General features: G+C 34.4%; 1 protein-coding gene across 6 annotated transcripts in view; it reads left to right on the top strand.

The window, feature by feature from the left end:
- The window catches only part of IFT74 (intraflagellar transport 74), an 87,403-nt gene extending 72,685 nt beyond the window's left edge, over positions 1–14,718 (top strand). For all 6 annotated transcript variants that reach the window (XM_007108986.4, XM_007108987.4, XM_055087228.1 and 3 more), the window contains 4 exons: positions 8,369–8,532; positions 9,448–9,573; positions 13,046–13,106; positions 14,462–14,718. In XM_007108986.4, coding sequence (XP_007109048.1) covers positions 8,369–8,532; positions 9,448–9,573; positions 13,046–13,106; positions 14,462–14,580 — 470 coding nt within the window. In that variant the 3' untranslated portion in view covers positions 14,581–14,718. The remainder of the gene's footprint in view (positions 1–8,368; positions 8,533–9,447; positions 9,574–13,045; positions 13,107–14,461) is intronic.
- The last annotated feature ends 1,029 nt before the right edge of the window (positions 14,719–15,747 follow it).

Here is a 15,747-nt window from a genome sequence, read left to right on the forward strand (position 1 = left end):
AGGGCTTCCCTGGTGGCGCAGTGGTTGAGAGTCCGCCTGCTGATTCAGGGGTCATGGGTTCGTGCCCCGGTCCGGGAAGATCCCACATGCCGTCGAGCAGCTGGGCCCGTGAGCCATGGCCGCTGAGCCTGCGCGTCTGGAGCCTGTGCTCCGCAACGGGAGAGGCCACACAGTGAGAGGCCCATGTACTGAAAAAAAAAAAAAAAAAAAAAAAAATCAGTATATCCACTATATTGCTTTTCTAAAATTCAAAGAATTCTGCATTCTAAAACACAACTTCCTAGGAGTTTTATATAAAGGATTATGAATCCATAAATGCATATTGAATGCTATTAATATGCAGTTGAATTTAAATTGATGATATAGGTGGAAAATTGTCATTCTGTACATTTATTTTATCTGCCCAGATTTGCTTAAAGTTTGTTTGCCATAGTTTTATTTGTATATCTGAATTATATTCCACGTAAGTGGAGTAGGTGCACTCTAAATTTGATTTATACCTACTGTTGGTTTAAATGAGTATTTTTTTAATTGTGATAAAAAACACACAAAATTTACCATCCTAACTATCTGTAAGTGTACAGTACAGTAGTGTTAACTATCTACACATTGTTAATGCAACAGATCTCTAGAACATATTCATCTTGCAAAACTGAAACTTATACCATTGAACAGCAGCTCCCCATTTCCTCCTCTTGAGCTCCTGCTAACCACACTCTGCTTTATGTTTCTAAAAGTTTGACTATTTTAGATACCTTATATAAGTGGGATCATGCAATATTTGCCTTTTTGTGACCAGTTTAGTTCACATCATAATGTCCTCAAGATTCATCTGTGTTGTGACACATGACAGGATTTATTTTTAAGGCTGAATAATATTCTGTAGTATGTACATACCACATTTTCATTATTCATTCATTTGTTGGTGGACATTTAGGTTATTTCCACCTCTAGGCTATTGTGAAATCCTGCAGTGGACCTAAGTGTGCAAATATCTCTTCAAGATCCCATTTTTAATTATTTTGGATGTATACAACTATGAGTGTTTTTACATCTTTATTTTCTTTTTTCTATTAGCTGAAGAATTTTATGTTTGTTTCATCTAAGAAACTTCTGTTTTGTGTTTTAGACCATAGTTTAAAATTTTTCATTTTCTAAGGTCAATATTAATTCAAGTTTTTGCCTCCTTTAAGCTACCTTTGTATAATGGCTGTCGAGAAACATACATTTTTTAAAAGGGTAAATATCAATGCCAGGAAATGAATTTAATAATCAGGACTTTGTATTCCTTTCATACTTTTATACTTTGTGTTTACATTTCTTTTAAAAACCTAGTCTTCTCCAGAGATGTAGAATTAAAAAAGAATGAGAACTGGCTTCAATGGAGATAAAAATCCGGTTTGTTACTATGATAAGGATTTTACTGAAAGTTTCCCTTTTAAAGTTTGAATTATCTGACCCCTACAATTAATTTCATTTAGTCAGTTATTTTTAAGTGTTAATTTAAGCCAAGCATAAAAATTGTTTTTCCTCTCTTAATACCATCCCCCACAAGAAACTTTTTCTATCTGGAAATCATAAGAGGTTTATAATATTCTGGTTCATCTTTCAGAGATAATGAATTTTACATTCCCCTTTTGTGAACTGCCTCCCTTTGACCCTTGAAGTTATAATTGGAACTCACCTGATTTTCTTAGTGTACTCTATGCTTCTTAATGGAGCAATATCACTCCCAAAGGGGCAAAATTACTTCTTGGGGGGAGGGTAAAAAAAATTTGAGATACTAACTATAGAGGTGTGTGGCCCTCCAAAGGGTCACTGTACATAAACAGGTATATATCTGTAATATAAAAAATTCATGGGAGGTGACTGGGAAAACAATAGTCTACAAAGGGCTCCTGAGGGGGACAGTAATGAAAAAAAAGAAGGTTAAGATACACTGATAAACTGCATGAGTAAAGAGACAAGGAACCTGTCAGCAATAGTTTTTATTTATATTTTTGGAAAGGAAACTCCAGGGAATAAACAAATGCGCTGATGGCAGAATATTTCAGGAACATTTCCCCAGGTCAAAGTGGTTCCTTCTGAGCTTTTGCTACTATGTACACACTACTTGGTAAACTTTGCAACTTCATAGCATATCAGAAGGAACTAGTCTGCATCCTCTTCCTGTCTCTTCTCTTGGAGAAGCTTTTAGCTTTTCATGGGGTCCTGCAGTTAAAGGAAGATAAACTTTACCCTGTACCAACCAACCGTTTTCTCCCTTTCTCTAGGAAAAGCAGTATATATAGTTTAAAAATGCATTTCCCTAATATATCTTTAAATTAAACTTGTAGTTAGATTTATATAACTTTTCACCGAACAGCCAAATATACAAACTAAGTACATTTCCTATTTAGAGCATTGAAACACCATAAGCTTCAGTGACTTTGATTCAGCACTTTGATTCTCAACCTAACTATTTCCAACCCTAGTAGAAATATTAATCCAATTAAACAAAACCCTCTCAACAACATTTCAGTCCATATATTGATATATCTTTTAAAATAACATATAGTCAATGTGGTTGAGTCTTAAGACTCTTTAAAGAGACAGAAGGAAATGTTCACATTTAATTATACCAACTTAGGACAAATTTGGTTGGTAACAACCTCCTTTCTTAAATCAATGTCTTTTGAAGCTTTTTTTTTACTATTTGGTATTTTATACTCTATGTGATTTTTGTTATATTCATAAGTAGAGAGTTGCTCGATTCTTGAACATGATATTTTTATTATAATGTCACCTTCCAGGTATATTTTAATCTTTCTAATTTCATAGGTAGAAGAGGAAGGTTTAATAGCAGCTTTGTATTGCTTTTTCCATTAGAGAATCTGTATAGGTAATAAAACTTAAATTTATTAAGTCCAAGTAAATTTTGCTAAATCTTACATGAAGAAACCAACTTACTTACTCATTGCCTGCCCTGTATAAGAGAGACATCCTGGTAAGAAGGAGTGCCAAAAATCTATGTATAAACGCTAACCAAATCCTAATCTGACTACTGAAATGTGTATGCATTGAGTAGGCTTTATGGGACCTAGGAAAAAGCAGCAGCTAGAAGTTGAAAGAACTGAGTACAGAGATTTAAGGTGCTACCCACTCCAAAGGAGAAAAGTTTAGAGATTTATTTAGTTCAGCAAAGTTAATTGCTTATTTATAATATATACCAGCACTTTTCAAAGGAGCAGAATACAAAGTCTCTACAACATGTCATTTAAAATGTCCATTATACCATAAAACTTTACATTTAGTAAATTTACTAAATTTACATTTAGTAAAAATGAAGAAAGAAGAAAATGTGAGTCAAGGGGAAAGGCAGTCACTACATACTGAACCTGAGATAATCCAGACGTTGAAAAGAAAAGGACTTTAAAAGTTTATAAACATATTTAAGGGCTTGAGGGAAAATAAAATCATAAAAAATGAAAAGATTGGAGAATCCCACAGAGAAATGGAAATTACAAAAAAGAACCAGGTGAAAATTCTAGAGTTGAAAATATAACTAAAATGAAAAATTCACTGACCTTAATAGAAGATTGAAGACAGCAGAAAAAAAGAATCAGTGAACTTAACGATAAATAAATAGAAATTATCTAATCTGAAGAAGAAAAAAGAATGAACAGAGCCTAAATGACCTGTGGGACAGTTTTAAGCAGTCTAATTTACATGTAATTGGAGTCCCAGAAGGAGAGGAGGGACAGAGAATGGGGGAGAAAAGATAGTTGAAATAATGGCTGAAAATTTTCTGAAAATTTGATGAAAAACTTAATTGTATAGATCTAAGAAGCTCTTTCAACCCCAAACAGGGTTAATGTAAAAATTCCTTACCTGGGGCTTCCCTGGTGGCGCAGTGGTTGTGCGTCCGCCTGCCGATGCAGGGGAACCGGGTTCGCGCCCTGGTCTGGGAGGATCCCACATGCCGCGGAGCGGCTGGGCCCGTGAGCCATGGCCGCTGGGCCTGCGCGTCCCGAGCCTGTGCTCCGCAACAGGAGAGGCCACAACAGAGGGAGGCCCGCATACCACAAAAAAAAAAAAAAAAAAAATTCCTTACCTAAGCACATCATCATCGGACTGCTGAAATGCAGCAATGAAGAGAAAACCATAGAAGGAGCCAGAGAAAAATAATATGTATACACAGGGTACAATATATCCCACTATGAGATTAAATTTTATCATAAAAATCATTGTGAATTTTGTATTTTACTGTGAAATATGTTACTTTAATATAAAAATCTTCTACCCCTAAATCTAAGTAATTTAAGGAAGATGTTCATATTTGGCTTTTGACACTCTGAAATACCACTATTTTTTTGAGGGTATTCATATTCCTACTTTAAACTAGAGGAAAAGTGAAGGTAAAATGTTCTAAGATGACAGTGCATCACTGTATGCCTCTACAAATAAGTAACTACAGGATGTATTGGATTATTCCCATGCCTATCCCTGGGAACACAGAAGAGAAGAAACTGGCCAAGGCAGGTTTGAATCCAGATTTCTTCGTCTAAATATACAGGATATATATTTCAATTCCATTTTAGTATCTGTTTTTGAGTTAGCTGAAAGCAGATTTTATTTTGGTAGCTATAAGGAAAGCAGAACAAATGATGGTGCCTGGGGAAAGAAGCCTGAAGTAGCAAAATTGACCAAGTGTTACTGTTCCTCTTCCCACAACTCCCTGTTGCTCATTGAGGCATCTTTGGATCATAAAGTAACATTTGCTATTGTAAAAAATGTACCTTTCATAAAGGTGATAACAATATCACTCAGCACCAAAGCTTGACTGGCTGTTGACCTTGGGCAATAATTACCTTTCTAAGCTTTAGTTTCCTCATATAATAAAATTTACCCTTGCCCAGGGCTATTACGAAAAGTAAATCAGATAATATATAAAGCCAGGCACATTCCAGGTTCTCAGTAATATTGGTTTCCTCTTAAACCTTTCTTTCCCTTTGAAAAAGAGACCTTTAAAGCCAGCATCACAAAGTTAAGAAGTCTCTGAAATAGAGAAGGTAGGTATTATATAATCCTACCAGAATGGAATAGTTTTTAAAATACTGTTTTCTGATTATAAGTGCAATTCATATTCATTATAGAGGATTTAGGAGATATAAGCAAGCATAAATAAAAACTAAAAATACAATCCCACTATCAAAAGTTTATTACTATTAAAATTTTGGTATCTTTTTAGTCTTTTTTCCGTATTTTATCACATCTTGGAAAAAAATAAAAAGCCTTTTCTGAGTATTCTCTGCCCAGCTATTATCCCTCTCTTTCAAAGGTTTCACAGTCAAATTTCTTAAAACCTTCGTCTCACTCTTGATTCCATTTCTTTCTGTGAAATCTGTTCTCAGCAGATACATCCAGGTTCTCCTGGTCAGTAAATTCAACACATATTTTGCCATCTGTTTTTTTTTCAATCTCTAAGTAATATTCTGCACTACAAACCACTTCTTTATTCTTGAAATATCTTTTCCCCATGACTTCTGATTTTTTCTCTTATTTCTTTGGTCATTTCTTATTCTATATGGATCCTTCATGTTAATTTATTCTTTAAAAATTTGGTATTCTTATAGGTGCAGTCATGAATCCTTTTCTGTTGATGATTTGAACCACTCCCATGGCTTCAGGTGCCATCTCTATGCTGGTGATTTCAGAATCTGTATCTTCAGAGTTCACATTTTTCCCTCTGGGTTTTAGACCCATATTTCTATATATGGACATCTTTACTTATCTCTGGATGTTTCTGAGGTATCTCAAACTCAACAAATCCTAAATCGACTTCAGTGTATCATAAATCCCTCCAACAGACAAAAGTGTGTATGTCCCTCTGCCTGCCCTCCCGTACACTCATCTAGTCAAGCTGGAAACGGGATTCTGCATTTTCTCTCACTCAACTACTGTATCCGGTCTATTGCCTGTTTTGTTCATCCCAAATCCCTAATATTTCTTGAGTCCCTCCGGATCTCTCCTGCACTGTTTCTTCATTTATTTTTATCTGACATAACTGTATATTTTATATATATAGTCTTCTTCCACTGGAATATAAGTTCTTTGTTCGTTGCTATATTCCCCATGCCTTTCTGTTTGCCTGGCACATAGAAAGCATTTCTTTAATAAATATTGGGATTTTTTTAAAGATTTTTTTTGATGTGGACCATTTTTAAAGTCTTTATTGAATTTGTTACAATATTGCTTCTGTTTTATGTTTTGGTTTTTTGGCCATGATGCATGTGGGATCTTAGCTCCATTACCAGGGATCGAACCCGTACCCCCTGCACTGGAAGGTGAAGTCTTAACCACTGGACTGCCAGGGAAGTCCCTAAATATTGTTTAATGAAAAAAAAATCCCCACCAGTCTAAGATTTCTTGCCTAGATCACTGAATCAACACTTAACTGGTCTTCCTGCACATAGTTATGCTATTTCAATTAATTGTCCACATGGCAACTAGAGAGAACTTTCTAAAATTTAATTATGTTACTCTCTGATTTGAAACTCATTGATGACTTGCCATAGCCCTTAGCATAAAGTCCCAACTCCCTATCTTGACGTAAGCCCTTCATGAACTGAAATCCTTCAATTTTTCAGTTTTCTCTCCTACCACCATCCACTTTGAACTTTGGGTTCTAGTCATACTTGTCTTATTTGCGCAAAGGTATCATGCTTTCTTACCTCTAGACTTTTAGACTTTACCTCATGCTTTCTTACCTCTAGACTTTTTTGCACATGTTGATTATTTTCTCTGGAACACTCACTTTTTCCTTTGTGTGGTTGATTCCTAATCCTTAATATCTTAGTTAAAAGGCATGTCTTCAGAGAATTCTTTTGACCAATACCACATGTTCTATGGTACCCTGTATTACTCTTTTCATAGTAGTTATCCAGTTTACTGTAAATGCTTATTTAATTTCCTAATTTAACCTCTAAAATATAGCTCCTCGAGTGAAAACAATGATGTCTCTGTTGATTTCCATTATATCCTCAGCACCTGGCACATGGTAGATGCTCAATACTTTTGAAAGAAAGAATCACACACACACATACACACACACATGGGCAATCATCATTATTTATGGATTCTGTATTTGTAAGCTTGCTCTCTCACTGAAATTAATTTGTAACCCCAAGTTCATATTTGCAGCACTTTCATGGTCATTTGTGAACACACGCAGAGGTGAAAAATTGGAATTCAAATTTGAAATATTTGAATGCTCGAGTTCCCAGTGGAGGTTGATTAAGGCAGCACTATACCTTCCTGCATTAGTTCTCATACTATAAACAAATGTCCTTTTCATGGTATATTACTTAATGTCACTTTTTTTTTTAACCACACTTTTGTGTGTTTTTGCTAGTGCTTCTGCTATTTAAAATGGCTCCCAAGTATAGTGCTGAAGTGTTGGCTAGTGTTCCTAAGCACAAGGCTGTGATGTGCCTTACAGAGAAAATATGTCAGTTAGGTAAGCTTCATTGAGGCATAAGTTGGCCTTGAGTTCAATGTTAACAAATCAATAGTATATATTAAATAAGATATTTAAAGAGAAACGTACATAAAACAAGGTTATGTATTAGTTTGATGATAAAAGTATCATCAAAGTTGATAAAAGTATCGTGACTAGAGACTCACAGAAATCTAATCCTGTATATCCCATAGGAGTTCAGTATTTGCTAACTCAGTGTTTACAATGACTTTACAGAATATAACTACCACAAATAATGAGAACTGACTGTATATGTACTTATAAAATTTTGCTCATAATGTTTCATAACTTGCTTTTTTCCCCACATAACTGTGTGTATATGTCATGCACATATTAAAAATGATGAATCTTTATCTCATATATTATTAATAAGAAAAAGAACTATGTGTGTTCTTACATGTTTGTATGAGAAAGGAGACAAATGTGATTAATATACATCGGGTTATGTTGTTTACCGGGGGGGTAAGTAATTTTTTAAAAATTTATCTTTGGGGCTTCCCTGGTGGCGCAGTGGTTGAGAGTCCGCCTGCCGATGCAGGGGACGCGGGTTCGTGCCCTGGTCCGGGAAGATCCCACATGCCGCGGAGCGGCTAGGCCCATGAGCTATGGCCGCTGAGCCTGTGCGTCCGGAGCCTGTGCTGCGCAACGGGAGAGGCCACAACAGGGAGAGGCCCGCGAACCGCAAAAAAAAAAAAAAAAATTTATCTTTGTATTGTCTCACTAGTTGTAGTGAATGCATGTTTCTTGTGCAGATACTCTTGTAAAACATGATTTTTAATGATTGCATTTCCTTTTGTGTAAGGAGTAAAATTTCGACTAATTATGGCCTTGACTCTTCCTGCGTTTCAGATAGTCAGCGTCTACAGTTGGATCTACAAAAAATGGAGCTACTGGAAAGTAAAATGACTGAGGAACAACAGTCTCTAAAAAGCAAAATTAAGCAAATGATAACTGATCTGGAAACATATAATGATTTGCCAGCTTTAAAATCATCAGGTGAAGAAAAGAAAAAGGTAAATGGTAACAGTTCTATGAAATTGTAATTCAAGTTGGTTTTTTCTTGATTAAATTTAATAATATATGTATTTTTTAATTTATAAAATTTATTATTTTCAGCTGACTTTTTGATATATAATCTAAGAAAAATTAAAGAAGTTTACATATATAGTAGGAATTTAGAGTGATTTAAGTTTCAAAACAAAAGACAAACATTGAAAAGCAAGTCATAGGGTACTTCAAATATAAACTTTGTTAAATGCAAATTTGATTACGATATTTCTCTACTTAAAGACTTCTCAGTGGCTTTTCATTGCCATTTACATTAATTTAAAGTAAATCTGGGGCTTCCCTGGTGGTGCAGTGGTTAAGAATCCACCTGCCGATACAGGGGACACAGGTTTGAGTCCTGATCGGGGAAGATCCCACATGCCGCGGAGCAGCTAAGCCCGTGCGCCACAACTACTGAGCCTGCGCTCTAGAGCCCGCGAGCCACCACTACCGAAGCCCGCGCGCCAGAGCCCGTGCTCTGCAACAAGAGAAGCCACCGCAAAGAGAAGCCCATGCACCGCAACGAAGAGTAGCCCCCGCTCTCTGCAACTAGAGAAAGCCCGCGCGCAGCAACGAAGACCCAATGCAGCCAAAAATAATTAAATTAAATAAATAAATTTACAAAAAAATTTAAAAATTAAGTAAATCCGGTGGAGTACAAACACATATGACAGCCCTAATAAGTTATTATTAATATAATTAATATTAATTTAGCTTATTATAATTAAAAGCATATTTTTACAAACAGGTTTTAGAGTAATTATAGCCTTGGTAGAATTTTATCAGAATATTATTGAAATTGTTTAAGTCAAATGCTGTTTATATTGGTTTACTAGGTATCTGCTAAAGCCTGTTATTTACTTCTGTTTGGATCTATCTAGAAATTGCATCAGGAGAGAACAGTATTATCAACCCGCAGAAATGCCTTTAAAAAAACAATTCAGAAACTGAGCACAGAATATGAGACACTAAAAACACAATTGCAAGAAAACGAGACACATTCTCAGGTAAAAAGAAAAAAAAAAGACAAATTCATTTCTGTTTTTAGGCTATCTGGCCTGTTCTCTTGATCTATATTTTCACTCCCAAAGCAATCCATTCCTTTTTTTTTTTTTTCACCTGCTTTATTTACCTTCCAGATTTTCTGGCTTTGAAGATAACTAGATTCTGTATAGTCTCCACTCAGAATGAATTTACTCCTGCTTTCCTGACTTCTATAAACCTATATCGAAGGCCAGCTCTATGCTAGGCACTGTTCTGGGCACAGCCATTATGCTAATGGCTTTTAAAAATTTCAAAAGTAAAGTGTTTTTAATGCAGAAACTTTGCTAATACATAAATGCTGCAGATAACAAAAATGAGCTGTAATGACTAATATCCCACCACCCAGGAGATGATTCTGTGTATATGAAGACAGATATTTCTAGTCTATATTTCTATGTTATGTGTACACTTAGTTTATACATGTACATACGTACACATTTATTTCTGTATATTTATAGAAATGGTACCATATTGTACCTATTCTTTGGAAACTTGTTTTTCATTATTAACTATACATCATAAATACTTTCCCTTGTCAGTAGATTTTTTAAAAATATGATTCTATATAATATTTGACTACATGGATATAGCATAATTTACTGAGTCAATTCCAAATTGTTGGACATTAGGTTATTTCTCGTTTTCAAACTATTCAAATAATGCTATAAAGAACAGTACTGTTCTTGAATTTCTTTATTTACATCTCTGGTTACTACACAGGATGCATAGACAAGCCCCCTTTTCATATCACTCATCCTGTTGATAATTACCTGAACAAGGTCCAAGGTCTTCTACATTGAGAGCTCTTTCTAAGGGCAGAAATGATGTCTCTTTCCCTCACTGTCTCCCCAGCACTGTACTAGTGGTTGGCACGTAATAGGTGTTCAATAAGTGTTTGTTGGAGGATTAAATGAAGCATGCGTGTCATATACAAAATCAGTAATTATGGTCTGATAAAGGTTGGTCATTCTCACATCTGATTATCTATGTTAGCAATTTGCAACTATGATTTATTAATGCTAAATTCATTAAATTTTTTCTTCCTTTGTGTAGTAATATGATGATGATAGACAACCATCATTAACATTTTGGTATAATACCCGTGTAAATTTTTATTCCTTTGCAGTTATACACCCTTAATTATATTGTTTTTACAAACAATGAAATCATTCTATGCATATGCTCTTTAAGCAATTGTTTTCTTAAGTGTTTTCAAGCGCTTTTTTTGATGATATTTTTATGGCATCAGCTATTTCATTGTGTGGATGTACCATTTAAAAAAAAGATAAACCTTATATTCTTCTTAAAAGGGGTGGACTCTCATCAAAGTTTGCCACAACTACTAAAAGCTTAGAAGTCACTAGTTTACATATTTCAAATTTATTCGTCAGTTACTCTGTCTCTACTTTGTAATATACAGGCCTGGATATAGACTTGTGAATAGCAAAATTATCCTAGTCTGTTTAGAGTGGGAATGGATACTGGAGAAGAAGCATAAGAAAAAGTTTATGAGGCAATTGTCTTATGGTTCATAGGAAAAAATACTGATATTTCATATGGATTTTTGGCCCTCCTCTTCCACTGAATGGATGATTTAAAGAGGAAAACATTTGACAAACACAATTTCTTAGAGCCAGTCAGTGGCTACCTCATTTATTCCCACATTAAGTGCTAATCTTATTCGTAACCCCACGTACAGGAATTTGTAACATAAACCACAATTTACAATGCTTCTCTGTATTATTTGTTGCCTTTTGTGAATCTCAACTGTTTGAATCACATCCTGGTCTCCCTATCTTTTGCAGTTATTTACTCAAAAACTGGTGTTTGAGATCTGTAATTTATACAATAGACCTTTTTTTTTTGAGTGGTTATTGATTTGAAATCATTTAATCACATTTATATTGGAACAAACTGTAAAACTCCTAGAAAACATAGGGGAAAAGCTCCTTAACATTAGTCTTGGCAACAGGTTTTTTATTATAACACGAAAAGCACAAGCAACAGAGGCAAAAATAAATAAGCGGGTCCACATCAAACTAAAAAGTTTCTACACAGCAAATGAAACAACAAAATGAAAAAGCAGGATGGGAATAAATATTTGCAAGTCATATGTCTCATAAGGGGTTAATATCCAAAACATATAAAGAACTCATAACAGACTTTTAAAATAAGTTGTAGGAAAAAAAAGACAGATGTGTGCTTCATGACATCCTTGGAGCTTTAAAGGCAAGTAACTGAAATAGATGTATAATATAGAAGGAATTTGACCATCTGACACAGTGTTGCTTTTATATCATTATTCATGTAGCACTTAAGGGGTCTGCTGCATTATAAGGCCACCCCTTTGTATGAAACAAAGAGGAAAAACTTGGTACTTGACTTTGCAAAAGGTTATTAGAGATTTATTGTCAAAAAGTGCTGACTGCTTCCTTAAGTCCATCTTAACTTCAAGGTTCTATCAGGGGAAGCTAGATCTGATTTAGTAGCATTAAGTCACAGCACATACAGTTCATATAATTAATTAGTTATGATTCATCCTAATATCTAGATTTATCTCTTTGGAGGAAACAATGGGATGGATGCTACATTAAGACTGAACTTATGCCCTGAAAATAATTTTAACATGAGATTAGAAAGAAATATTAATAATGCTGTTTCAATTATCAGATTTTTTTAAATGATTATTACTTCTTGGAAATGTCCAGGCAGAAAATTACTTTAATGTTTCATTTTTCAGACTGTCCTTTGTTTAGGAAAAAAACTATTTGCATCTTAAAAAAGAAAGACCATAACCCAGAGTTACAAGGTTAATTAAATCAGAAAAACAATTTAATTCTATAACAGTAAAATTGTCTTTGGAGGAAGCAACCATCAATATAATATCCACATTAGCTTCCTGTTGATGCAGAAATTATTGTAACAGTGCCAGCTTTTTACCAGCCCTCTTATAATCTTCACACTGCAGCTCTGCTCTTATCACAGCCTGTGGAATTAGACAGGAAATTTAGCCCTGGAAGTAAGGAAGTTTCTCCTATATAGCTGAACCTTTGCAGTATTAGAATATATAGTACTTTTGTGGCATTAGACCTTCAGGTTTCAAGGAGAGATTCCTATCATGTCCCATTCTTCTTTTTTAAGTTCTTTTAGGAAAGGGAAAAATCATAAATTGTCTTTCAATTGGTATAATAAATAATTTCCAATTAAAGTAAACAGAGTAAACCTGTTGTCAAATTCAGCACTGTATTTATTATTGAATTACTATTATTTCATTTTTTTTTAATTTCTTTTTTGTCTATCATGGCTTTATCTCAATAAAATGCAGGGAGTTGAAAAGATTTAAAATTGGGGGTGTTTTTTTTCTTATCGTCTCTAAGGGGTGTATAATTGTTTTGAATATGGGCACTGGTTAACATTTTTCTTTTGTGTTTTTAGCTTACAAATTTGGAGAGGAAGTGGCAACACCATGAGCAAAATAATTTTGTGATGAAAGAATGTATCCTTTAAAAAACTGTGAATGAGCTTGACTGAGTGATTTTTTTAGGAATTTCTTTAAAGACTGAAATGAAATTCAGTTCAACATCAAATACCTAATATGTACAAAACACTGGCTAAACTATGTGGAAAATAAATGAATAAGACTTAGTTTCCATTCTGTGATTGTGTGTGTGTGTGTGTGTGTGTGTGTGTGTATACCAAACTGATAGAAAGCAGACTGTACAAAGCCACAGTGTGGCATAGTGACTAAGTGCACAGGTTTTAGAGTCAGGAGATCTAATTTTAAATATTGACTCTACTATTTATAGGTTATGGGCTTTGGACAGTTTACTTAATTGTTTAAACCTCAATTTTATCATCTCAAATGCAGTTAATACTTCCTTCTCATAGAGTTGGTGGGAGAATTACATATAACCATATATATGTATATGTATGTATGCATGTATGTATGTATGTATAGTCATTTGTTGTTATTTATAATGCTGTACCTTGAATATCTGGGCAGCAAAGGGAGAGATAAACCAAGTAGTGTCATGAGAAATTTGACCTTCAAGCTCATCTGTGTTTCAGCCAATTCAGCTTCATCTACCAAGATAGTACTTATGTCCCATCTTATTTCTATCAGGATAGTTCTTATATTCAGTCTTCTTGCTTGTCTTTTTGTATAGACATAGAAGGAAGCAGCTGCTGAGGACAAGTATTGTGGACTTGTAAGAAACATTTCCCCAAAGATTGTTTCTTAGTCCCCTTTTGACCTATTTACAGACATCTCTGCTTAGAGAACTAGATCCCGACTCACTGGTTGCATAGGTTCTCCTCTAGGACACTACTGAACATCAGCTCAGGGCAGCATGGACCCCAGCTTACCTCCAGATGAGATGCTTTAAAGGGCTTTATTCCCAGTGGTTGTGCAACTTATTTTAAAAGCAGAAGATTCCCATTCACAGTTTGATAAAGTCCAGAATTCTGGTTTTGTGCAACATAAAGTAGGTGATTTTTGAAACAGAGTGAAGTCTAGAGACTTGCCTGAAATTCTGTGTGGTACTCTAAAGGACATAGTTCTTCTGAACATTGAATTGTTCTATGACCAGATTAAGATTGAGATGAATAACATGTTAACTCTAAAAAAGATTTTATACCATAGGTGAACTTTTTTGAAACAAGTTTTGCCTGGCCTTTTAGGTTTCAATTGATGCTTAATCTGTTTTTTTTAATAACTATTCTAATTGTGCTTTTTTGTGCCATCTTCAGTTTTCAATAAGAAAAATACTAGTACAATTTGGGTCCTTTCTGAGTCACAAAATTAGATTAATATTTGTTTTGATACTGTTTCCCCTTAACTCATGTAATTAGTCATAGCAACCAAGAGTCAAGAGAGTGATTACCGGCCAATTATGAAGAATGTGACCAAGCAGATTGCAGAGTATAATAAAGCCATCATGGATGCTCTACATAGTATGAGCAGAAACTGAGTCTGAACCAACTACAAGTCTCTATAGAAATATCCTCTTGCTGCTAAACTTCATACATGCCGGCTGAAAAATAATAGCTAACCCTTGAAGAGTTTTACCTAAAATTTTTGAATGTTACAGTTTTTGTGGCCTCTTTGAAGTGTGAAAGTTTAAGTAGTATAATAGTTTAATAAATAGTTTACTTATAAAAAAGTATCGTCTCTTTTTATATTTGTATTTGTTTTGCATGGGTGATAAAATGTCTCAAAGAACCAGGAGATAAACAACCTAAAAGTGGTCATTGTTACTCATTTAGTTGGTATAATACATCTATGGCAGCACATGAGATCATCTTTTCATATGTCAAGCCTAGGAGGGGTGTATGGAGTATGATTCTGATTTAGCACTTATCAACCTTGCCAATTTTTGCTTCTAGAAAAAGTAAGACTAGAAGGGAGATATTTAGTTTTGAGCTTTACTTCTCAAATAAGGTATATTTGATGTGTTTTAAGACATAAAGTCACATGTAAATATATAACATTTTTTATATATCAGTTATTCCTAAAGATTTCGAATTAAGACTTTTAATATTTGAATTTTTAAAATACTTTCTCACATGTAAATATTTGCTAGGATAAACATGAAATTTAAAAGAAATGTACTTATGGCTGGCTCTTTTGGACTATGGCTACTGCTGTTCATTTCCACCCTGGAGTATACATTCACTCTTTAGTACTATAGGAGGACTTAAGTAGATTAATTTATAAGCATTGCTAGAACATTTGAAAGGAAAAGGTGGAAGAAGTAGAATTGTGTTATAGGAATCTGGGAGACATTATGGTAACTAAAGATGTATCCTCTCTTTGGGGCAGGAATGAGTCACCTTGGCCGACATAAAATATTCCTTAAAACTATCCTTCCTTCGCTCTGATCTCATGTTCATCAAGTTATTCTTCTTCTCAGTATTCATGAAACACAGGCATATTCGTTTCTTTTTTAAAAGGCTTTATTGAGATACAATTTATATATGATAAAAATACCCATGTGTGTTGCTTTCTTGAAGTAAATATTTATGATTATTCAACTTTAGTTCTGTGTGAGTTTAGGTAGAGGGGCGAACATTGTTGAGTTTGATTAATTCTGAATTACTAGTATGGCTGAAGATCTTGCACAGTGATAAATTCATTT

Source organism: Physeter macrocephalus, chromosome 9 (genome assembly GCF_002837175.3).
Source record: "Physeter macrocephalus isolate SW-GA chromosome 9, ASM283717v5, whole genome shotgun sequence".
Taxonomy (NCBI): Eukaryota; Metazoa; Chordata; class Mammalia; order Artiodactyla; family Physeteridae; genus Physeter; species Physeter macrocephalus.